The sequence below is a fragment of the Thunnus thynnus genome, chromosome 8 (genome assembly GCF_963924715.1).
Source record: "Thunnus thynnus chromosome 8, fThuThy2.1, whole genome shotgun sequence".
In the NCBI taxonomy this organism is placed as follows: domain Eukaryota; kingdom Metazoa; phylum Chordata; class Actinopteri; order Scombriformes; family Scombridae; genus Thunnus; species Thunnus thynnus.
In genome coordinates, this window is record NC_089524.1 from 1692862 (window position 1) to 1719845 (window position 26984).

Here is a 26984-nt window from a genome sequence, read left to right on the forward strand (position 1 = left end):
AAACTGTCAAGAATCTGCTACGTTTCATACTTTATAAATGATTTCTGTTCCATCGTTATCATGACTGCTGAATATCTTATGAAGTCATTTGTTTTCCAGCTCAGGAGCCATCATCTCTTTCCATCGAAATGTTGCACAAAATTCCCAGAAAATCGTAAAAAAAAAAAAAAAGAAAATGTAGTGAATGTTTGTTTCCATCCACTGCTGTTGTCTGAATATTAGCAGATAAACAGCCGGCGGCGCTAACGCTCCGTTAAACCGCTGCAGAAGAAGAAGAAGACACGACGAGATGACAGTCAAGGACGAGCCCCCGGAAACGGCGCCGGGCTAGGACGCCAATTTGACGTAGCGGCCAAACTGTGTAATTACAACTTCCAGGTCTGATACGTGATGCTACTGGACCCAAAAAGAGTTTTTCACATCGACTAACGTTGTGAAAATAAGTAAATAAGAATTATAAATCAGCAGATACGTTTTATTGAGCATCACAACCTGCAAAATGATTCGTTTCACTATCAGAATTTGATCCATTCAGTCTGATCATGTTTTAAAAGTCTCAAGTTAGCCGGAGGGCTAAACCGGAAGTCTCTACTGAGCATGCTCCATGGGGCCTACTGAGCATGCTCCATGGGGCCTACTGAGCATGCTCCATGGGGCCTACTGAGCATGCTCAGTGTGTTTTCTTCCAGGTAATTTCTTTACAGCATCACTGAGCAACTTTCACAGGAATGAACGGAGTCATGTGGAAAAACGTTTCTGTTAGTTTCATGTATCGATGTGAGGAAGGTTACAGCCTCCTCATCATCGCTCCACACATTTACAGGTTTGTTTCTCTGGAATCTTTTTTTTTTAATTTTAGTTTTGTTTTTGTGGTGAAATAATCCGAACAAAACACAAAATGAAGCATCACAACAATCCGACGCCCTAAAAACACTTTTTTTTCCCTTTTTTTTTTTTCTTTTGCTGTCAAAGTTGTTTTGAGATCTTCTGCGGCGACGCTCCGTCCAAACCTGTCATTTCAGTTTGTCCGTCTAAACACAGACGCAGAGAGAGAGAAAGAAAAACAACGTTTGCATCACAGAGAAACAATGAAAACGTCAGCGGAGAGAGAGAGAACGCAGACGGACAGAAAACATCTTCATGGAACATTTCTTATTTTGATAAAAAAACAAACCCCTCCGAGGGTTACTGAGCGGGACGGGATGGAGGGGTGGTCTGGGGGAGTCCCATCAGAGGGGGGGGAGGCTGGAGGCCCTCCTCACCCCTCCTCCTCCTCCTCCTCCTCCTCCAGAGCCACATATAAAAAACACTCGACTATTCATAGATCAAAGAGGCTCACACACACATCTTGATACGTGCAAATGCCTCCGACTGAGGTGGCATGTGGATGCATTATGAGCCACACACACACACACACACACACACACACACACACACACACACACACACTCTGCAGCCAGTGTTGCACTGCATGCACGCTGCAAAAATCTCTATCAAGTTGATTTTGTCTGTAATTTTTTAGTGAAGTTGAAATATTTCCCAGCTTCCCAGGTGTTGTTATCACAGTGAGCTGCCTCATACTATCTTTTTATTTTAGAAAGAGTTGATTTCTTTTGGAAACAAACTGAAATATTCTCACATTTCTTCACTCGCTTTACGAGAAGGAGCCTCAGCAGAGTCTGATAATACATGTGCAGTCAGAATATCCACTTGTTTCAACTGTTTTCTAGAAACTTGTGTGTTAATATTGTGAGTGAACCAGCAGCTTTTTCAACATCAATCATCCAATTTCTAGAATTTATGTGTCATTTTCTTCGATTCTGTTGCAACAATTCACCTTTTTCTGACTTTAGTTCAAGATACTAAAATATATTTTGATAAATATCTTGAGACGAGGAATAATCTCACCACGCTGCTTCGCTTTAGAAAGACTTTAAAGACTCAGAAATGACTTGATAAGAAGATTTTGGAGTTAAAGGAGCAGTCTGCAGCGAGTCGATATGTTTCCATCTGAGTGTGAACTCTCACACATCCCATGAGCTTCTTCTTTCTTAAAGAACCTTTCGGGTTTCAGGTCGACGTTCGGGGTTAAATATTCTTGAAGTTTTCCATCTTAATGTCAGTTGAAACGTTCACACACACAGAGGAGGAAACTATATCTAAAGGCTGTGCATTAGAGCGCCAGCTGCATTGCTTTTTTTTTTTTTTATATAACATTGTTCACCCTCCCTTGTCAAGGGGTCTGAATACAGCACATTGTTTCTTCTTGGAGACGGTCCAGGCGAACGGGTTTGTCTCCAAAAGCGCCTCCAGCAGCTCTGCAGCCAACCTGCAGCCGCTTTCTGAGCTCTGAAATCTCACTCCAGGACGGCCGAGAACGCCGCCTTTTGTTATTTGTGGTTTCTGTTCGGAGTGAGATGTGTCTCTGTTTGTGTGTGTGTGTGTGTGTGTGTGTGTGTGTGTGTCCTCGGGCGGTTATTAGGAACGACGAGCGGCTGGACGGATGATGTGTTCAGCCTCGTCTCCACACACACACACACACACACACACACACACACACACACATTCCACAGTGGATCTGCAGCTCTGGATGTTCGTTTGAGCCACATACCAACATTCCTCACAGCCCAGTGCAGCGTTTCAGCTTCCTGACCCGCTCACACCGTCCCCTCCACGCCGACGTTTCCTCCACCGCTTTTTCACACTCTGTCTGTCCGCTGCAAACAAAATCCCACTTAACAAGTCACTCCGTCTCATATTCAGCCTTTAAAAAAAAAAAAAAAGCGTGGTTTTCTGCCAGCGGGGTGAGATAATCCCTGTTGTTCTCAGCTTTCCCTCCACTCACAGGAATGTTTTCTGAAATGTGTCTTGAAACAAAATAATCCTGTTTCTGCATCCGAGTCCAGATAGAAGCTGATTTATATGGAAACATGGAATTATGTCAAACTAATAGTTGTTTTTTTTGGGGGGTTTCTAATATTTTCGGACTCTTTAACTGCAAACAATCTGTTCCAAACCTGCTTCAACAAAATAAAATGAAGTTTTTGTTCTGCAGAGCTGCTTCTGTTATTTCAGGAGAAATAATGAAAAACAAACTGGAATCAAGAAAACGACTAAAAACCAGCTGATTTGTGTTGGAAATGTGAAATGATTTCAACTGATTGGTTGTTTTAAAGGATTATTTTAGGGAAACACGTCATTCTGGGACTCAGTAATTGACTTAAATTGTAGATTTTCTGCAGTTTGTCCTGATTAGCAAAACACTGCAAACAACAACCGTCTAACATTGTTTATATGTCACCTTGACAACCTGCTCGTAGCTCTTAAAACCAGAAAAATCTGCTTTTCTGGTGAAATAATCAGCGTTGTGTCAGATATTTAATAGAAATAAGTGTCAGATCGCTGCACTAGAGAGAAGAAATATTGATTGATTTGTGTTGGAGACACAAAATTAGCAGCTCGTTTTAAGAAAATATAATATTTTTCTTCTCAGATTCAGTGAGAGACCGGCCGCCGATCTGTTGCTGTTTCCACTTCAGCTTCTTTATAAACGAGTCATTTCTCTCTCACATCTGGCCTTAAACACCTGTTTCTGCTTTTTTCCAAACAAGTCTAAATTCTGCCAGTTGGTCTGAGATAATAATCCTTGTTTCTCTTCTTGTTTCTGGAATTTATTTTGTCAGAAATGTTTCTGCATCTGAAGGTTGAGAAGCTGCTGCTGCTGCATCACTGCCGGCAGAAATGACTTCTGATTGTGGCTCTTTATTTTAAAATTTATTTTATTATTATTATTAAAAAGTGAACATCATGTCGTCTCGCTGGCAGGTTGTTTTGTTCAGTGAAGGAATCAGATTTGTGTGCTGAATAAAAAGGCCGCCTGGTTAAAAGGTGGTGCGGAGGACGAGTGACGCGGCTCCCCGGGGTCCTTTCTTCCTCTCTTTTTTTTTGGGGTCATTCTTTCTTTCAGCGTTTTTCCCTCCGAGGGAAATAAGCGTCTGTAAACCTGCGGAGGGCCGGACCGAGGCTTACACGTTCCCCCTCTGCACCTTGGTGACAGATGTAATGGGCTCCAAATAACAGGCCTGTAACAACAACCCCATGAATAACAGTCATTTAGGGGGAGCAATAATGGTAATCCTCCCTGCCTCCCTCCCTCCCTCCCTCCCTCCTCGTCTATTGACACCCACACCCACACACTGAGGGAATTATCGGCGTGTCACTCGGGCGGCTCAGCGGCGAGGCCCGACTGAGCCGCCGAGACTTCGCCGTTGGTGATGCAGGACGAGGAGGAGGAAGGAGGAAGGAGGAAGGAGGAGGAGGAGGAGGACGCCAGCGACGACACAACACTCCGAGGAGGGAGATTTATGCAAACTGCATGTACAGTATGTTGCACACAAGCTGCACACGACTCGGCTACCGGACTGATAAAGAGACGTCGCTGATATCTGAGAGTTTGGACCAATCGAGGCTCTTAAACACCACAAAACACCACAAACTGCACTAGAAAGAGTCTGAACTTGAGGGAAGGTGGTGAATAGATGTAGATTATCTGTTAAGACTCAACAGAATCACTCTAATAAAAGATCATTTGTGCTGGAAATGAAGAATCTACCTTCCTCGGTTCAGCCGTTGCTTTGACTCCTGTGATTGATGTTTATTTTGGGACAGATTTCAGATATCTAATATAATCTGTTATTGATATCTAATATATCAAAATGTGATCAACTCAGTGGATTAGAGGCCAGCTCTCTGGTTTTATGTTTTTCATTCATGGCTGTTGAGTCTGTTGCAGGTTTTTCTTCAGCTGAGTCTCACACGTCTGTTTGCATTTCTTATATTTATATTTCTATATTTATTGGTCTATTTTCTACACAGCACTCCTCCTCTTCTTCTTCTCCTGTGAGCACGACGTGATGTAAAGGTCGACTTGTTGCAAAGACTTTTCTTTAAAATCAATAAAACCCCCAAAAAAACAACTAAAAAGGGAAGTTAAAGAAACTTAAACACCTGCAACAACATCAAATATCATTTCATCACCACTAGTTTTTTCTGCTAATCTGTCGTCTTTGATAATCTCAAAGTTTCTCGTAACATCACGAAATCCCAAAATGTATCTGTCTGGTTTTATTAGTGAGTGAATCTTTAAATACGTGGAGTTAAATTAGGATCAAAATGAATAAAAGCTTTTATTTTATGGCGCCTCCTGCTGGCCGGGAGGCAACGAGCAGCTTCACGTAACGTTAACGTTTCCTTTATTTTTCTTTAAATCTGAAATTTCAGCAAAAAAAATTCTCCAAAATCCCAAAACTGAGATTCAAGAAACTAAAATAAAATGAAATCAGCAGTTTCTGATGTTTTGGGATTAAATAAATATTAATCTTAAAATTTGGTGTTTTTTTTTTTTGATGCTAAATAAAAATAAAGTGTTTAATGTTTGAAGGGATTAAAAACAGCTTCTCTGGATTAAACATGAACAGCTCATTAACACACACACTCTTATGCAAAAATATTAAAAAATATCAGAAATGAATAAAGAAGAAATAATTAAAGAATTCAGTTCTAAATAACAAACAGTAAAAGTGTCTCCGATGTGAAGAATTTAAGCTGAAAACATCTGTTAAAACCCTGAAAACTGATTTTTTTTTTCCAACCTTTAACTGAGCAGGATTTATAAAAGCGACAGTCAGCGAGGACTCTGGCTGCTGATTATTGGTTTTACTGGCTGATAATCAGATTATACGTTAAAGCTCCTGTTCTTTCCTGCAGTTTCAGACGCTCACATCGTCCTCAAACGTGTCTCCAAACAAACCGAAGCTTCCACCGGAAAATCAGGATGCCAAATGATTTCTTTTTTTTTTTTTTGTGGAGAATTTTTGGATTCAAACAAAGCAGCAGATTACTGAAGTATCTCCTCTCACAGCCAATATCAATAAATCATTTACAAATTGTTACAATTAAATGTCAATAAATCAGATTAAATGTCCTTTTCTGGAATATGATAAATTATTGAATTCCAGTCATTTTAATATAGAGGATAAATTATGGGATGTAATTGCACTCAGAGGTTATTCTTGCAATGAAACACATTTAATTCAAATAATTTGACGGATGAAAATACTGATGACTGATGCTCAAATTAAAACATATTTAATAAAAATATATGGCTGATTTAAATGTTAATTCTTTGCAGAAGAGGCTGCGGTTAATTTCAGGAGATTAGGACGATAATTCCAGCAAGAGGAAGCCAAAATCTCCATGAGGTCACACCCAAAAAAAGCTCTTAAATCCTATTTTAACCTTTGACCCTGAACACAACCCTGCAGTAAAGCAAATTATTTTTTAAGAGGGAAATAAATTAGGTCAAATTTAAGTTGTTGGGAGGTAAATATGCAAATGTTTGATTTATGCTGGAAATAAATGATAAATGATTTTGTCAGCAGTTTGTCGTCTTGCAGAAATAAAATAAGTTGATGTTTTTCTGGCTGCTGCAGGTCTGCTGTGACACTTCAGGTCACCTCTGACACAAACATTTGTTTTTCTCTGCAGAGACATATTTGTGTCAGGCCTGAGGTTCCTCTGTGAGGCCTAAACAGCAGCAGGAAGGAACCAATTAATGATCACATTCACTTTGATTTTTACAAAATGGGAACAACCTGCAGAGCTCAGCACAGCTCAGCCGATGTGAAGAGCTGAAACCCCTGCAGCTGACGGATCCCTTCATCCCGCCTCAGGCTGCACTAAATCACTTCTTTTCACACTAATGTGAAGCCTCTCTGAACAACATGTGTCATAAACTCTCACAGCTTTCAGTGGTTTTCTGCTCGTGTTTCCCCGCACATGCACGTCTCTGCCCTGAAGGAGACGCATGTCGGCGACCACAGTTGGAAAGTTTTTGGGGGCAAAGAAAAAACAGAAATAAACAACAAGTTTACGCGTCTGAATTACGGCTGTGCCCAAGTTTACGCATCCACATTTTGCGCAAATTATGACATTAAAACTTTGGAGGGGAAGTCAGGAGGGAAGACACGGAGCCGCTGATCCGCTCCGGCTGCCCGGCCAGCGCGAGCCTGAACGGGGCTTCAGCCAGCGGAGCAGCCGGGACAGAGTGTGTGCACCCGGCACAGAAACAAGCTCAACCAGCGGCTCAAAGCTCCACTGAAACACCTCTACAACACGCGACACACTGCAGGAAAAGTTACCGAGAGAAACAGTGTCAGAAGACAGAAATTAACGCTCATGTTAAATAAAAAAAAATTTGGAAAAAGGAACTTTGGAGGCGCCGTCCGCCATGTGCTGCAGCGGCGGACAGGAAGACAGTTGAAGTGTGAGAAGCGAAGCTGCAGCCTGCAGACTATAGAGTCCATACAGTCCTGAGTGGACAGTAAACAGGAGAGAAGCTCAGTCCGAGCTCCGCTGCACACAAACACCGTTAAGAGAATTTAAAAAAGTTTGAAAGGAGACTCACCTGTGTTAGACATAGCGGGGAATACATATCTGTCGGATCTAATCTTAGATCTGGAAGGTGTGTGTGTGTTTATGTGTGTGTGGGTTACTGTAACTCCAGCCTGTGTGTGCGCGCGTGTGCGTGTGCGCAGTGTGTGTGTGTGTGTGTGTGTGAGTGAGTGAATGTGTGTGTGAGTGTGTGTGTATGTGTGTGTTTGTGTGTGAAAAAAGGAAAGAACAGAAAAAGGAGAGAGAGTGAGAGAAGGGGAAATAGAGCCCTCCTTTTGCCCCCTTCGCTTTCACATTTCCAACCAGCGCTGAACTTTGACCCCGCCTCGGGTTACATGTACTGTCCGGACCTGTTAGAGGCCCTCCGCCGGGGAGCGCACAACTTTCAGCCCAGACACGAAGAACATCTCCAGCAACAAGAGAAAAGTCCCGTTAGAGAAATAAAAAAAAATAGAAAGGATCACAGGGCAGCCCGGTGTGGTGTCGGTGCTGGGAGCTGAGGCGAGAGCGGCCGGTGCTGGTGGACGGTGCAAACCTCCAAAACGTCCCGAAACTGCATTTCAAACCGTCGGAGAGCCGCGGCGACCGGCGGACCTCGGCAACATGTCTATCCGTCCTGCGGTGCGCTGTGGCCGGCGTGCGGCGGTGCGGCTCCTCGGTGCTCGGGACGGAGGGCGCGGTGCAGCAGCAGCAGCAGCCGCGGTGTCCGCGGAGTCCCGGGAAAAGAGATCTGACGAGGAAGAAAGAAAAAAAAGGCAAAAACGGGATCCCTGAGCTGCCAGACGGCCGCCTCGCCTCTAAAACAACCGACAGCTGCTTTCCGTTAATTTATCTCCAGCAGGAGGAGACGGTAAAGAAGAGAGCGAGTGAGAGAGAGAGTCGGTGTGTTGTCCCGGACGCAGAGAGGAGCGCCACCTCCTCTCCGCTCCTCAGTCTGTCTGCTGCACCGGGACCTGCACTCTCCGACACCGGACTGCGTCGGTGTGTAGACTCGGTGTGGCCGCGGACTGAGCGCAGTGACCCTGCAGAGCCGAAACTGATCACACACTCAGCTTATTGATCAGAAAGAAAAAAAAAACCATCGATCCTCCGCGCGCAGTTTCACAAGTAGAATCCGGTGGTGATGCCGCTGCTGCTGTGTGTGTGTGTGTGTGTGTGTGTGTGTTAGTGTGTGTGTGTGTGATCCCGCCGCTCAGGAGAGTATTGAGATGAAACTGATCGGGTTGTGGGTTTATTGATTAGTTATGGATTAGATTAGAAAAGGAGCTCTGATTCGCTGCTGAAATGTTTTCATTGCTTTTTATATATTAAAAAAAGCAACTTAAAACTGGTCCTTAGGGCAGCACGAGACAACATTTGGGGTTTGATGCATTAAAGAGGAAGAAGAGGGATCAATCCTGCAGAGTCTCAGTGAGGATCCGACAAACTCCCGCCGGTTTCTGCACAAGTTTCAATCTTTTCTGCGCTAAATCAAGTCCGAGAGCTCCGCAGCTCTGCAGCTCCGCTCCTTCAATCCACAGGCAATTTTTTTTCACTTTCCTGTCTCAGTGTGTGTGTGTGTGTGTGTGTGTGTGTGTGTGTGTGTGTGTGTGTGTGTGTGTGTGTGCGTGACAGAAACCAACAACCTCTAATCCAGCGCTACAAGCCACTTTAAAGCAGCAGAAAGCGGTAAATGTCTGTGTTTCCTGCGCAGAGAAACGCAGAAGCAGCCGCTTCCATGAGGTCAATAAGAAGCTGACAGAGTCCGAGGAGGATCCATGAGATCTATAGAGATCTGACAGGATCCACTCACACCACTCACAACACACTCCACCACTGAAATTACACTTCAACAGCCTTTATAATAACGATTGTCTCCTTTTAAAGCCTCCAACACTAAACATTATTATTATTATGATTAAATAATCAAGTCCTATTAACTTATTGTATATATTATAATACAGATGTGAGATGATGGAGATATGAACCAATCAGCTCTGATACTAGTCTGTTTATTCATTTATGATTTTATGTGACGTTATGATTGATTGATATATTAATAAACAGCAGGTTTGATTGTAAAATTCCTTCTAAAGACACTTTCCATCATTTTCTATCTCTGCTGTGTGTTCATGTATTTATTTCATTTTCACTGATCTTTTATTAAAAATTCAGGTTTTACTGCGTCCACACTGTTGTTATGTTTTGTCTGATATTTGTCAGGTTTTTTTTCTCTCCTGATATTAAAGAAACAGACGTCATGTTGATAATTAGCTTTTGAACTTGAACTTGAGTATTAAAATCTGTAAATTGGAGGGAAAGCAGCGCTCCATCTAAATGTGAGAATATAAACATTCAATCTATTTGAATATCAGAACTTCTTCTTCACTCAGTGATGCATGACTGTAGTATCAGTATTATAATAGAGTGTCAGCTGCTGTATTTGGTGCAGTTTTTGGGGTTTTTGGTAAATAAAAGTACAAATATTTTTCCTCTGATGTTTTTAGGGAGAAAAAGCTGAAAGTTGACTGATGCGTGTAAACGTTCCAGATGCTTTATTTTATATTCTGTATTTCTGTTTCTGTGCAGGTGAGTTTGATCTCAGAGACTCGACTGTGTCTGCAGGTGTGAGGCAGATAACAGCGCCCCCTACATCACATCCACACACACACACACACACAGCTGCTCGGTTTACACCTAAACTAACTGTATAAACTGTATTCTTTATATGAAATAAGAATAACATGTATAATAATGTAGATGTAGAGATGTAGTCTCTGATTGGTCAGATGTGTCTACAGGAAGTTGAAACATTTGAAGACACTACAGAATCATAAAGTCACATCTGAGAAGCAGAGACACTCAATAAAAAGCTTTACGGGGATATAAGAGGAATATTAGCCTGTAGAGGAAACAAAATACAATAAAGCTTCTATAAAGCTACTTTGCATGTCTCTATAGGATCATTAAAAAATGATACAAACAGGAAAATGATGATAATAAATCAGCAGTAAGAAGCACAGACAGTGTAAAACTACCATAAAGTGGCCGTTACAAACAGGAATATAATCAGCAGGGAGGATCACACACAGACTGAAGATATTATACACATATAGGACATAAAATACAACGATCGTTATTAACTCACCACAGACTCCCTGAAGTCCTCAGAGAAACATCGTAGGAATATTACAGCAGATTAAATGATCATTATGGACAATTAAACCTCTACTGAGCTCCACATACACACGTTAAATCTTTACTGGGATATGAAATCCATTCAAATAAACCAATAATGGAGACTTTAAACACACCTGAACAGATAGTGCACTAAAATAAAATCTCATCTAGTGATAAAGTCACAATAAACAGGCAGAACTCATCTGTAAATACGTATATAGATCATCTGGGAGAGTTATATCAGTATAAAATGTGATTAAACACAATAAAATGTCTGAAAATGATTGTGACAATAAGATAAAAGTGTGATAAACTCACTACTGAGCACAACAGGGATGTTTTTAAATCCTTATTTGCAGCTTTAATAAGATAAAAGTGAGATTAAGTTTCTATAAACTGATAAGAAACCACAGAGTTATAATGATGTTTTTAGAGGAATATTAGAGGAAAATAACAGCAGATAAAATATAATAATAGACAATAAACTATTTATATTATAGTGATAATAAAGTCACATTAAACTTATTGACCATTCAGGCTGATTTTAGCATCATTTGATCCTCTGCTGAGCCTCCATCTACCAACAGCCAATCAGGAGCTGCCACGTCAGAGCCACGATCTCTGATTGCGCTGTAATTGGACGAAACGGAGGAATTTGAACGTCAGAGGCGCGTCTGATTGGACGGAAAATTAAGGTTAAAAAAAACCCTGACGTGTGCGCGCAAACGAGAACGCGCTCGTTCACTGCATTAACTGACACAAAATAAGATGAATACAAATAAAACACGTTTCTACAGAGATCATCTGAGGAGTTATAGATTATTGATTATAGATAAATAAAGGTAAAGGTGAGTTGATAGAGTTATTGATGACGGAGTGATGACGTACCATCTGAGAAGTTCAGAGCAGGTGAGAAACTACCCAGGATGCTTCAGGGTCCAGAGTCAATCTGAGTTATTCTGCTGGAATAATAATCCAGCGGTCCAGACACTTTACTGCTCCTGTTTCTGTACTTGTCGGCTCGGTTCGGCTCGGCTCGGCTCGGTTCGGCTCGGCTCGGCTCGGTTCGGGACTTTACAGAAGTTGCACCAATCAATCTCTTGCCTGTTTGTTTGTTTATTTGTTTGTTTATCTCTAGCCGCTGTCCCCTCTTCCTCCCTCTCCTCCTTCCTCTTCTTCCTGTCCCGCTGGATCCACATAACCCGGTTCAGCTCGGTGTGACCCGGTACAGCACGGCAGCTCCGTGCAGCGGGGAGCAGCTTCAGCCCTGCAGCGCTGCAGCCGCCGGACCGGCCGGTGCACCGACTGATTTATAGCCGCTTCACACGGCTTCATTCCCCGGTCGGTGCTGCGCGCGGTGACGGCCGTGCGTGTGAGGGAGAGAGGAGGAGAAAGGAGGAGAGAGGAGGAGAAAGGAGGTGCAGATGTTTGCGGGGAGGCTGCAGCGGGCTGACCGGACCGGGACGCACCGGCGGAGGTTCGTCAGGCAGCTGATGAAGCAGCTGATGTGATACCTGCTGAGGATCCGCAGCTGCTCACCTGTCAGGTGTTCAAACCTCTGATCGGACTCATTCAGCAAAGACTCTGCGTTAAAAAAATTATTATTTTAAAGTATTTCATAAAGTTTAACATGTTTCCACGTGGTCATACATGAAATTAAATATTTCACACGTGAACATATGAATTACATGAATATCATGTGACACGTGTTCATTTGTGTCTTTTTTAAAGGGATTCTTTTAAATTTCATCCGTTTCATTTCACATTAAAAACGTCACATGTTGTCATCACTGTCACTCATGTAACATACAGTCAGACAAGAAGACTGTGATAAACAGACGAGATCAGTTTAATGTATAAATTATAACTGTATGAGGTCTCCTGCAGCTCTGGAGGGGAAAACGACCCTCTGATGATGTCATAGTGATGTCATCAAGGTTATTTTGGCATAAAAGGCAGTTTCACCCTTCAGCTCAACAAAACGGTTCCACGTACAGCAGTGAAAACAGCCGTGATGTCGAGATTAATGTTGCACTAAACATGATGATGAAGCAGCTGGAATAACGACGCAGCCCTGTTTCTATTGGACGAAGTTAAAGGTGAAGTTTCAACGACTCGCCACGAAACAGGAAACGCCACAAAACAGGAAACGTAAACTCGTCAGTTGTGTGAACTTCGATGGAAATAAAACAAGACCGAACCTTCAGCTGTAAAGACAAACTGGAGGTGTGAAGTTGTTTACCAGGCCAGGAGGCTCTAATTAAAGACATTATCCAGGTGCATCATGGGAAATGTAGGATCCAGTGTTTTTTGGTGTTTGACCCAAACTAGACACTATAAAAAGTCTCGATCTCTGCTGCACAGATTTTGACTAATCTGTCTCTACAAGTCCACGAATTTTATGGAAGTGCAACAATAAATCATTTGACCTTCACTTTAATAAGATTGTGGTGCATAAAATGTCTTAAAACGCTGCACATCAGGTCTTAGAGTTTGGTTCCTTCAGGGTCAAAAATGTATTTAAAAATATTAAAATTAGACGTGTATGCTGCTGGTTTTGCAGATTTTAAAGGCCTGCAGCTGCGTCTCTACATGATTTCCTCAATTATTCTCCCAGATTTCTAATTTGTGAGACAGAATCGCCTTAAATCCAAAGTTTGTCTTGTGAAGCACCTGTTTGTTAAAAGCTCTTTCTATATAAATCTGGCAGACTTGCGTTGACCTGCGCTGATCTCTTCTTCTGCAGGTTTTCAGTCGGGCTGCAGAGCTGCGAGCGGTGAGTCGTCTGAGGTTAATGAACAGAAGCTTTTATGTTAATAGAAGGACAGCCGGCGTGATTTAACAAGACAATCTGCAGATTTACTTCGCTCAAATACATCCCAGGCTCCGGTTATTAGTTGGCTAAACAACGTCTCAGCGATGAAGGTCAAGACAAAGAGAAGGTAATTAGATTACAGCAATTAAATTGGGTTTTCGATATGATCAATAATCTTAATGTGTAATCATGGATTACTGGCTCAGACTTCCACAGAGAGCCGATCACTCTGCTGTCCAGACGTCCATCATATAAGCTGCAGATCAGACACTGCAGGTTCACACTTTACTACATTCTTCTTCTTCTTCTTCTTCTGTTCTATGTGCTGCTGTGATTATATGATGATATATAAATGATAAATGAACACATGTATCCTGGTTACGGCTGCGACTAACAATCGATTAGTTGTTCAGTCTATAAAATGTCCAAAATACCAACGTGACGTCCTTAAATGTTTACTTCACTGTCATAGAAGACGAAAGAAAGAAACCAGGATGAATTTGTATTTTAGAAGCTGGAACAAGAGAAATCAGCATTTTATTTAAAAAATATGATTATTGGATTATTAAAATACCATGTTTAACATATGGTTGCAGCTCTAATCCTGCTGCTGAGTCTCATCCTGGTTTTGATCATATTTAGTGATATTTATTGAACTTCCTGTTTCCATGTTTCTAACAGCAGAGTTATTGTCTGTATGTTTGTCTGTTTCAGTTAAATGTGTCTCTGCTGCAGTAGATTCAGGTGAGTCTTCACACTTTGACTTTTTATTTCAGCTTTGATCACATGACAGATGAATCAGTGTTTTACCCGCCACAGTTGACTCATCTCAGGTAGCATAGATCAGACTCTTAAAGGACGAGTTCACAGCTTTTCTAGTGTGTCTTAAAACCATCAGTCAGGAGCCCAAATGAACATTGAAACATGTTTTTCTTGCTGTAATCATTCCTCCTGTTCATACTGACCAGTAGAAGATCCCTTCATAATGACCTTACAATGGAAGTGATGTGTTTCAAAGTTTATCTAAAGCTAATATGAAGCTTCAGCGTCCAAATGAGTCCGAGGAAACACAAAGAGGGAATTTGATGCTAAAAAGACTGTAAATGTGTCAGATATCCACTTGATATGACTAACTCAGACTGATGAAGCTGAATAGAAGCTTCACACAGACTTTTAAATGACTGTGTGGACACACTGTGGATTTTATCCTCCATCACTTCCGTTGAAAACACATTTGAAGGATCTTTAATATCCAGTATGAACAGGAGGAATGATTACAGACACCTGACTGCTGCTTTAAAACTGAGATCATTCAGGTTCCTTTCTTACCGTCTCCTTGTTTTTAGTATTTTATTATCTTTTTTCACATTTCAATTTTGTATTATTGTTTTATTTTACTATTCTGAATTTTTACATTTTCATCCTTCCTCTGGTGTTTCCTCAGTTCCTGTTTTTATTGATTCTTTATTTATAACAGTCATTTATGGTTTGGTTGTGGATGGTGCTACAAATAAAATCTGATTGATTGATATGACGTTTACATGTGCAAACATATAATCAGGATGCTCCAAAAACCTGATCGACATCCGCCTGTAAAGTGATTTATGCTTTAGATCATCAGATATATGATGATGAATAATTACATAGAACCAGTTTACTCATCATCACATGTTCTTTAAAGTCATTTTAAATTTGTTGTCTCTCTAGTTTGATGTTTTGAACTCATCAGATTTGTCTGAAGTGTCCTGATGAAGCAGAACTGAACCTGAGGCTCCATCTAGAGCCGATCAGCTGTAACTACACCGAACACTGAATACACGCAGCAGACTGACTAGAAAACACTTTAACATAAAAAATATTCATGTTTTTACAAGTAAATAATGAACTAAAAAGCTTTATAAAATGTTTTTCCATCTTTTTTTATATGTTTCATATCATACTACTCACTGGGACGTTTAATATTCCTGTTAACTCTGACATGTAGAAGAAATAAAGATTTTTTATCATCATTATTTTTTCTTTTCAATTCTGAAAAAAATCCTGAAAGCTAAATGAAGCATTTCATAAAACTCTCATTAAAACTATAAAATCTGTATAAAAAGGCTCACAGATGCACATTTATCCCAATCATTATATTCATTTAAATGGTTTATTTATATTAATTTAAAAACATAACTAGATTAATATCATTTAGACGCAACTGAGGGCAAAATAATCTAAATAAATCAGATGTGAGCCGATAAATAACAACATGACAATATGAAACGAAACAAGTTCAAATAATAAGACGATGAGATAATTATTAATGAAATATCTCCAATTAAGCTTTTAATCATCTGCTGTAAAAAAAATGTATTTCATCAGATGCAGAAGTGATGGAATCCAACCTGTCAATCATTCAATCATTCATTCATTCATTCATTCATTCATTCATTCATTCATCAACAGTGACCAGCTGAGACAAACTCCCAGCAGGCTGCAGGATCACACACTGGGAGCTCCCAGTAAAACCACTTTCATGTGTGTGTTTGTGCTCTTTCTGTCTTTCTGAGGACTTTAGAGTGAAAACATTTTGGAACTTTCTTCAGAAAATCAGGACATTTTGAAACATGAGGTCATTTCCTGTTGTTCTCACCTGATGTTGGAGGTTCAGTGAATGAATGATGTCATTAAGGGTCCTCACAGAAGTACAAATGTGTGTGTGTGTTTGCCTCAGAGATAATTACACCATCGGCTCGCTGCGAGGTCCTTCACTGCCCATCACCGCACACACACACACACACACACACACACACACACACACACACACACACACACACACACACACACACACACCTGGTCCTCTCCTGCAGGTGTTTTCTCTTCACACAGCAGCTCAAACTCTCCTTCAGTCTCATCAACAGTTTGAAGCACAGAGTCACAACCCTCAGCTACCAGCGTCACAGCATGTCCGCTGTTACCATGACAACACGTCATCCGCTAATTTCACTTTAAATCATGTTGTTTTAGGAGCGTCTCGGTTACCAAACCATATAACCACATCACTGGTTCCATTTCAGACTGACAGCTCACTCTGACTGTCAGTTAAAGGTTTGAGTTGCATTGTGGGTAATGTAGGCGCCGGGGTTTGATGAGACAACATCTCTGGTTCTGCTGTCCACCGTGTGTCTGATGATGTCACAGGAGTGAAATAATGAATCTGTGGAAGATTCTTTAAAGTCTGTTAGTGTGACGCTGCTGGAAACCCCGCCAGAATAAATGTCTTTCTATTGGTGAGAGTTCACAGGTCAAAGGTGAGTTCATCAGTCCAAACATCTTCAGTTAACGGATGTTAATGTGACCTCACTGTTAATCCGGATAACTCACAGATCTCACTGTCAACATTTAGATATTTTAAAAGATTTTTGAACTATTCAAATCAGTTTTTCCAAAGTTCATCTCTGTTACTGAGTTGGGAGCAAACGCGTCACTTATCTCAAAACCCCAAAAACCTGCACTGCACAGTTAAAGTGATGGTTTTTATCCCGGCTTGCTGCTGCTTGCTCTCACCTCTGCTTGCTTTCTTCTGCTAATATTCTTGTTTTTCTTCTGTGAGAAACTACGAACAAATACAAATACAAATACATACTTATAAATCACTGGGACTGTAATTTTTTTTGTAGCTATAGTAGACTATTGCTATATTTCAACATTTTTATGACCTCCTCAGTAGCCTACCAGCAGCAAAAGCCTGTACTGCAGTGACTGGAAAAGTGGTACTTAGCTAAAGCTAATTAGCAGCAAGATGCCTCCCTTCTACACAGGCGACTTCCACAAACTTCTACAGAAGATTGCAGTGCTGGAAACCAAAACTCACCAGTTAGAAGTGACAGTGGAAGTGATTGGATTCAAAACGGTAGACAAGATCATGCTAACACACAGCTAATTAGCACCACAAAGACTCTCAAGAAACAGGAGGGCTGTGTACCGGATGAAAGTCCTCCCTGTATCTCTTGGAGCAAAGCCTGAGTGGCAGGCAGAGCCCAGCGGCCTGAGATCTGCACTATCATCCTCTTCAACCCCTGTTCTTAGGGACACAGCTGAGAAAAGGAGAACTAACAACAAACCTGCCCAACATCCAAATGTGCAGCTGGAGAACAGATTTGCTCCACTGTTGTAGGAACCTGGATCTCCGCCTGATCACCTGGACGACCTTTCATCCTCACACAAAGAGTTGCCAACTGTCCCATATTAGCCAGGACGGCCAATTTATGGGGCTAAATTGGTTGGTGAAACTGATTTCAACCAAACCGCAGCACTGAGACTGCTCTTGTGAAGGCCTTCAATGACATCCGCTTAAACACTGACAGTGGCAGAATTTCAGTCTTAGCGTTACTGGATCTCAGTGCTGCATTCAACACAGTTGACCACAACATACCAGACCGACTGGAAAACTGGTTGGGACTTTCTGGCACAGTACTGAACTGGTTTGAATCCAACTTAAAGGACAGGGACTACTTTGTGTCTATAGGTAATTAATTACACATCTGAGTGGACAAAAATAACTTGCGGAGTTCCCCAAGGCTCCGTTCTGGGGCCTCTTCTGTTCAACATCTACATGCTCCCACTGGTTCAGATTATGGAAAACGACAAAAAATATGCTACCACAGTTATGTGTCTTCACAGGTCTCAGCTGATCCAGACGCTGCTGCTCGAGTCCTCACTAAGACCAGGAAAGTGGATCATATCAGTCCAGTTCTCAGGTCTTTACACTGACTTCCTGTCTGTTGGTTTATAAAGCACTGAATACATTTCTGATCTGCTGCTACATTATGAACCGTCCAGACCTCTCAGGTGGTCTGGGATCAGGTCTGCTTTCTGTCTCCAGAGTAAAAACTAAACCTGGAGAAGCAGCTTTCAGTTTTTATGCTCCACATATCTGAACAAACTCCCAGAAAACTGCAGGTCTGCTTTTAAATCACAGCTGATTGCCTTTTATTAAACCAAATTTTTACATTTTATTCTTGTATTTTATGCCTGTCTCATTCTATTTTAGCTTGTTTTTATTTTCAATTGTCTTACCTCTTTAATAACAATTTTACATTTATTTAAATGTCCTTTTAAATGTGTTTCTTTTGCACTTTGTCTTAATGCTTTTAATGTTTTATGTAAAGCACTTTGAATGGCCTTATTGTTGAAATGTGCTGTACAGGTAAACTCGCCTCATCTGCCCTTTAAAGTGACATTTATGTGAGTCAACAAATATCATTTCTGTCATCGTTAACACATCAGATAATAAGATCGTGTGTGTATATGTGACTCTATATGAGCTGAAGTGTCATTTATTACGTTGGGTCATTACAGGAGATACGAGTTACATCCTAAATCACTTCACAAAAACGCCCGGCCAATCAGACGTGAGCAGAAATTAGAAAACCGAACACGGACGTCACCATGGAGACGGGCTGATGTCGGCGGCGGTTTTGGGCTAAAAAATACTGTGGGACCACAAAGTGTGTGTGTGTGTTAGTGTGTGTGTGTGTGTGTGTGTTAGTGTGTGTGTGTTAGTGTGTGTGTGTGTGTGTGTGTTAGTGTGTGTGTGTGTGTGTGTGATGGGGGATGGGGGCTCCACCTGCTCCCACTGAGCTGCTGCCAGGCTGGAGATCAGCCAACAGCACCGGGCCTGAAACCAAGCCTCCGCCAAGCTCGCACAACCAGAAAGAGAGGGGGAAAAACAAGAGGAGGAGGAGGAGGACAGAAAGAGAGAAAGAGAGAGACAGAGAGAGAGAGATATGGAAGGAGAGACAGAAAACCAGAAGGAGGAAAATAAGGTCAGAAAACCAGGAAAAGAAATGAGACAAGAGAAGACGAGAAAAGGAGAGAAAGAGGAAGATGTGATGGAGGAAAACCAGGAAAAAGAGAAGAAAGATGAGCCGACATTTAACAGAGAAGAAGAAGAAGAAGAAAAACTGCAGCAGAAGGTCTGATAAGCAGGAGGACTGAGACGAAAAAAGAAAATGGGAAAGTAGAGCGATGTAGGTGGATTAGAAGGTCATAAAACAAGAGAATAAGAAAAGAAAAAGATGAAAGGACAAACAGAGAAAGAGGAAAAAGAAACAAAGAAGGAAACCAGAGACACAATATTGATAAAATGAATATTTATAACACTGAAAAAGTAGAAGAAATACTACAAAAAACAAGTTAGTGGTGGCGAGAAATCAGAGGAAAACCAAGCAGGAAGTAAAAATTCTTTCCTTCTTTGTCACATTTGGACCAGTAAAGTCTGTTTAATGACGTTGGATGAGATCGAGGGCGAAGCAGCAGCGTGAGCTCGACCTCATCTTCATCTTATTTAGTGATCTGAGTCATCAGCGCAGGTGGAGGCTGATGGATGATTCTTCACCACGTCTCATCCCAAGCATGAAATCAAACTTTATCAAACTGTATAAATCCCTCATTTTCACCTTTTCTATCCGACGTAGGTCACAATATCGTCTCTTAAGATCTTTTGGTATCTGGTTATAATAAAAGAAATATTTCAGAATAAAGTGCAAATGTTTTTCATGGTGGCAGCTCGGTGGAAGGAAACTCAGATATAAAGATTTAAACCCAAAACGTTTCTTTTTCTCTTGCTGAGAATGATGAAAAGCTAAATATGATCATCGCTGCTGGAGCTCGGATCAATGCTCGCCGGCTGAGAGCTGGCGTGCGACGTTCACGTTTGATATTTATTCAGAAATTTTTCATTTTTTTTTTTTTGGTGTGAAACAGCTTTTACAATATGTTTGTTTCCCCCCCCCCCAAAAAAAACAGATTTAAGGTAACAAAAGCAGCACCGGAGAGGAGAGAGAGAGAGAGAGTCTAAAGTATTGAACACAGTGAAATCGTGACCTCATGGTGGCACTAAAGGAAAAGTCAGAGGATCAGTAGATTGATCAGTAGATTGATCAGTAGATTGATCCTCTGGCCTTCAGCCCTCGTTCCAGTCTCCACAACAAATCAAAACTCCTGCCATGCATTTCTACATCTTCTTCTTTCTATATTCACCAGCACTCACACACCATGATGCAGTGTTTCCCCTGTATCATTAATATCAACGGGCTACTAATGAGCACAATAACACCCAACGTTATTGTGGATTTTTTTCAGTCGTCTTCCCTCTCGTCGTTCTTCAAAGGACATCCACGTGAAAGGTGCAAGAGTAGCGTAGCTCCGTTAAGGCATAAGGCGGTGCATGTGTGTGTGTAAATGTGTGTGTGTGTGTGTTTATGGTTGCACGAGTGCAGAGAGCGAGCGGCAGAAATGTGACGTGACCGCGAGCGGAGCAGAGGAAAAGTTTAACAGTAAGTTGTCAGTCTGGCAGTAAATGTACAGTACAGACTGTGTGTCAGTTGAAGATACTCGTCTATCGAAGCGGGTTAGCCCCTAACTTAGCAACAACGTGTTAGCTTAACAGTTAACACGTTAGCTTAACAGTGTGGGAAACACTGTTAAGCTAACGTGTTAACTGTTAAGCTGACTTTAGATTTTCTAGTGTCTTTTCACAAACATATGAAGACTTTAATTCTCTTTTTTCTTATTTCATTCATGGTACACAACAAGATGAAAGCTCAGCTACGTAACTATCACTCACCACCAGTGTCAGAAATAATAAAGAGCATTAAACAGCTGTTTCATACTGATCTGATCTGTTATCACAACCAGCAGGAGGAACGTCACCCTGGTGGGTCGGTCAGATGGCTGTGATTGGCTGGATGGCCGTTCAATCAATCTAACTTGACCAACAGGTTTTCATGTATGGTATGTATGATATTTGACTCGTTATGACCTGCTGGAGGCTAAAATAAGGATCAATATCATGATGATCATCCAGAAACATGTTGAGGTGTTTCAGACTGACCTCGTCTGGCTGTTTCTGGCTAAAAAGTGATTTATTTTCTTAATATCAGTCGCTGCTGCAGAAACTCAAATATCAGCGTCAGCGTTTCAGATTTGCATCGACGTCCAGCCGGAATAATTAGCAGAACGACAGTTAGCTAACGTCTACACGCTCGGATCCTGGAATCTAATTACCGTTTCACATCCTCCTCCAAAATATTTTTTTTTCCACACGTCAAACCAGAACTATTTTTGTCTCAAAGGATGAAAACGTGAACATTTAGTGGAGTTTAGTGAAGCAGCAGCAGATCTACTGACTGTTTCTTCTTCTCTGCTCGGCTCTCAGCTGTCACTTTTTTTTTTTTTGGTTTAATTTTCGCAGCTTAAAAAAAAAAACCCGGAGCTGCAGTGTTGGTGATGACCTTGGCGGTTTGGACGCGGTTTTTCTGCTTGGCGTCTGAAAAAACACACAGACAGAGAGAGAGAGAGAGAGAGAGAGAGAGAGACGAACGCCAAAATATCCATCGCTTGCATCATAAACTCATCTCAGTCAAGTCAGATGACACAAAACTCTTCTTCTTCTTCTTCTTCTTCTTCTTCAAAACTCGTTACAGGCTGCTGACGGGGGCTGGGGCCTGTGTGTGTGTGTGTGTGTGTGTGTGTGTGTGTGGGTGTGTGTGTGGATACAACAGAAGAAGAGGATGAAACAGGAAGGCAGTTGTGTAGTGAGAGGGAGGCAGGAGGAACAGATGGCCTGGCAGAGCATGGGGAGAGGCCGGAACCCCCCCCACCCTCTGACCGACTTTCATTGATGAGCCAGTATGTGTGTGTGTGTGTGTGTGTCTTAGTGTGTGTGTGTGTGCAGCACGTGTTAGACACATATGCCATCTCACAATATTATTTAGAACAGCACCACCCCGACTATTTCAAGTTTACACACAAAGCGTCTCACACACACACACGCACACACACACACACGCAGGAGCAGCGAGCCGCCTGCCAGCATCACGATGCCGAAACACAAACTGTGTTTCTGTTGCTTTCAGCGATCATTACAGTCAATAAGCTCATACAAATCAAACAAAGAGCACAAACACCACGACGCTTTCCTACAGTCTGACGACGCAAACTCAGCTGCTCTCATTCTCTCTAAAATACAACCAGCAGACTGAAACAAATACAGGAGTTTGATCAGTGATTTGTTGATATATTGATATATTAAAGCTCTTTGAAACCTCGCACACTGAGTCCCATGTGTTTTATTATTATATTGATTATATATGACTTTGTGGACGTCTACGTTCTTGAAAGAAAAAGAAAGAACCACACAGTAAAGAAGAAGATCACCAATATCCACGATCCGATTGATCCTGAACACACACACACACACGCACACACACACAGATATTCAGGGCTCAGCCTCAAAACGCTGCAACATACAGACCAGATGATGATCAATAGTCGTCCTGTGATCAGCTGATAGTATCAGTGTTTCCAGGCTGTGTTGTTTGTGTGTACGGTGGCTCTGAGTGGTCAAACAACTCTGTAAAAGGCTTTTGACGGATGCAAACGTGTAAACGTGATCGATACAACGTGACGTCGTATTTATTTTTTAACAATTTTGGACGAAAAAAACGGACTTAGTGTGCAAAGACTTTAAAGGTCAGACTGCGATGTGGTAAAACTGCTGGTTTTCTGAGGCGGTGACGTGTCGACACTGAGAGAAGAACAGACTGACTTACTGGATGTTTACTGACTTCTACTCTTCTAAATTACTCTTTTTGTTAAAGAATCTTCACTCAGCAGCATTTCCAGAAGCTTTGAAGTGAATCTTGTGTTCAGCTGCATCATGTAAAGTACAAAAGTTCATCACATAACAGGTGAAAACCTGCAGGAAAAGCTAGTAAGTGGACCTTGAATGAAGATTTCCTTTTTGTACAGTTTCTAAATGAACCGTCTCTGATTCATATTTAGTCTAGTTAAACACACCTGTGCTGTGTTTTACTTTGCTGAGAGGATGACCTGCCATCTTCATCATCATGTCTTTCCATTCACTGGTTTGTTTTTTTAGCATTTTCAATTTTTGCATAAAAAAAGCTGAGTAGTGTTTCCTGTCTGAAGTGTAACAGCAGCTCTGAGTGAATAAACGATGACATCATGAATCATGTGACTGAAGAGCTGAAAACATCAGATCTGTGTGGAGCGATGATGAGGAGGCTGTAACCTTCCTCACATCGATACATGAAACTAACAGAAACGTCATATTTCCATCATGTTTTCCATCGTTTGAGCTTTGATTGTCGCTCTTTTAATGACATCATCTCGTTGTTTTCTCTTCTTCTGCGACAGTTTAACGGCATCGACCAGAGAATTAGCGCCACCTGCTGTTTATCTGTTAACATTCACACAGCAGCAGCAGTGGAAGGAAACAAACATTCACTACGTTTTCTTTAACCAATTATTTGGAAAACTGGTAAAACAAATGTGCACTATGTTGACTACATGTTATTCTTACTTTGGTTTAAGAAAATAAAAGATTTGTGAGGACTTGCTTCTCCTTAAAGGACGACAACATCTGCGTTATTTTGCGGGTTGTTCGGATGGAAACTCAGCAACAAGCAGTGACGCGTGTTGGCGTGTTGACTGCTGAGTGAGAGATGAGTCTCTGTGTTTATATCAGTTTATACGCAGCGACGTCATCATGCAGAAACCTACAGCAGGAAGGATTCTGACGCTAAAACACACGTACTTCAACCAATATTTAAATACATATGAAACACTACAGAATGATATAAATAAATAAACAACGGTCCCTGTGATCTACTGGAGCGGTTACAGTTGGTTGGATTTCACGTGTTCTCCGCTGATAATTTGTTGAACATCATCTTCGTTCTCACCTGGAACTGAAACGATGGAACACAGCAGGTTTTTATTAAAAAGCGTTGTGAAGAAGGTGCAGACGGCGAACGCAGCCTCGCATCTCCTGACGTCCTGACCGAGAGGAGGGTTCAAGGTAAAAGAGACCAACCGCTGCGAGGGACGGAGGACGAGTCGAGTCAGCGGTTCATCAGAGAAACCAAAAAAACAAAAAAACAAACAAAAAAAAAAATCCTCCTCCCGTCTCCTCTCACCTCCAGCCTCCCTCAGAGTGTGTGTGTGTGTGTGTGTGTGGTATCAAACTCTGTGTTCAGTTTATGGATCCAGCCGAGGAGAAAGTTTCACATTATACAAGCTAACGAAAATATCTGCTAAGCGCTGAAGGGAAAGCAGCGAGGGGTCGGAGGTCAACCCCGACAAGAGACGAGTTCCTCAGATTCTTCTTCTTCTTCGTCTCCTTCTTCTCTCCGTCTTACATATCTAAACCCAGCACACACACACACACACACACACACGTATGTATTAATGCCTTCGCTCTTCCTCCCTCCGCAGCAGATTGCCCACGCACACCAGGTTTCACCAGGACCCAACCTGACGGGGCGCCCAAAAAAATATATTCCGCCGTCTTTGAGAGGAAGAAGGAAGCCTGCAGGCGAGATGATGGGGAACGTAGGCAAGCTGTCAGCAGGGCCGGGCATATGCTGGGTCCCCCCCCCCCACCCTCACCCACCCTCACCCACCCTCACCCCCACCCTAAAAAAAACAAAAAAAAGCCTCCTCCATCTTCCACCCTCCACCCCTCCATATCTCCTTCTGTCTCCTCTCTGCCAGGCAACCAGTCTGCAAACCAGTAAACAGCCAGTAAACAGCCAGTAAACAGCCAGTAAACACAGTCTCTCCTCGTCTCCTTCAGACGCTGCGACAATATTTCACTGGATTCGTTTTGCTTTATTATGGCCTGGTTCTTCATTATATGTAGAAACAAACTCAGGTTTCAGCTCAGTTATAATGATGATGAACAGCAGCTGTTTTCTAAATGAACTCGTCTCTTATTTGGATCTTTTCTCTATATTTTAATTCTTTTTTATCATATTTATATTAGTTAGATCTTAACTTTAATGTCCAAGTTGGAGGAGAAAGTCAACAAACAGATTTAAAATACAGGGAAAAAAAAATCACATTTAGCAAGAAGAAGTGATTATTCTATAATATCAATTAACTGATTATCTTTTATTTTTAAACATATATTTGATCATTTCTCATTGATGACTGATCTTATTTTGCATTTGATTCATTTTTTTGTAGCTGATTGTTATATATATATTTTTTGTTGCCATTTTAAGGATGATTTTCTCTGAGAATATAAAACTAATTTATTCTTCTTATTATCTGGAGTGAAGCTGTCGAGTCTGGACTTTCTCTGTTGACTCTGTTGGGAGCAGCTAACAGAAAGTTACAGTTTTTATTCAGTTATTATAATTATTTGTTTATTTCATCCAGTTCTGTGTGTTTTCCAGCAGCAGTCGTTGACTCTCTAAAGTACTTTTCAACCTTTTGTTTTGTAATTAATTCAAGTTTCCTGCTGTTTGCTGTGATCATGTGACATGTGGATGCTGCTGCTGCTGCTGGATGTCGTGTGTGTGTGTGTGTGTGTGTGTGTGTGTGTGTGTGTGTGTGTGTGTGTGTGTGTGTGTGCGACTCCACATCTGCTTCTATTAATCCTCAACTCTGCACTGTTTCAACTTCCAACTCTGCTTTTCTATTTTTTTTTCTTGCAGTTTTATTTTCAGAGAATAAATCACAAAATGCTGCGACGCTTTGACACAAAGTTTGAGGTTTGTTGCTCTGAAGCTGCCGTCACAGCAGCATCACGCTTTGTGCTTCCATGACAACGCTCTCTCATAAGATAACTTTAATGTAAATATCAGTCGTATGAGTTGAACAACGTGGCGTCGTGCTGTTAAAATACAGTGAAAATATGACAAAAATGTAACTTTTGTTGTCAGAAATCTGAGATAAAATCCTTGTTAGAGCAGTAACGCACAGCTGAGGTTTTTATATTATTTATATTGATCATATTTCAGGTGATTGATCAATCAGAGAGGTTTAATATGTGATCTGATCACAGTGAGGATCACTGTGTTCAGCAGAGCGACGCTGACAGACAGCTGCTTTAATCGGCTCGTTGTGTTTATAATGGAGTGAATTCACCTGAACACAACAAGACTGGAAGGTAACAAGGCAGGAAATACTTCAACACACACACACACACACACACACACACACACACACACACACACACACACACACACAAACAGATGTGCAGTCTCTCCCCCCAAACACAATATGAAAACAACAGAGGAGGCCTGCCAGCTGTTCACATAAAAACAGGGAGTCTGCACACACAGCTGGACACACACACACACACACACACACACACACACACACACACACACACACACACACACACACACAGAGTCTCTGGCAGGTGTGAGGCGGGACAGGAACCAATGGGATCGCTGCATTAATTACAGCGAGGGAGACGATTGATCAGAAGCTCGTCAGCTGCTTCGTTAGACGTCACAGAGCCGATTCCTTATTGGATCGACAATCAGCCAATCAGAACGATGCACAAAAAAAGGATTAAACAATCAAACAGATGTTTTTTTTTTTAGGATTGAACCTGACTTTAAATGATCAGAAACACAAAATAAAAATATGCAAAGAAAAGATTTTAAAGCCTCGTCGTGCTTCAGTTCCCAACAGGCTGAAATTATAACTTATCTGCTGTCAAACTGTGGTTCAAGGACCTCCAGGAGGCCGC

The 26984-nt window shown here is 41.5% G+C and overlaps 1 protein-coding gene across 6 annotated transcripts in view; it reads right to left on the minus strand.

The window, feature by feature from the left end:
• Positions 1-26984, minus strand: part of nfia (nuclear factor I/A) — a 215403-nt gene that overhangs the window by 140689 nt on the left and 47730 nt on the right. The window contains exon 1 of one of the 6 annotated variants that reach the window (XM_067596057.1): positions 11500-12198. The exons of 3 other annotated variants lie outside the window; for them this stretch is intronic. In XM_067596057.1, the coding sequence (XP_067452158.1) occupies positions 11500-11502 (3 nt within the window). In that variant the 5' untranslated portion in view covers positions 11503-12198. Of the gene's footprint in view, positions 1-7465; positions 8773-11499; positions 12199-26984 lie in introns of those variants that run through there. 2 more of the 6 variants (XM_067596056.1, XM_067596059.1) reach the window with 2 other exon arrangements.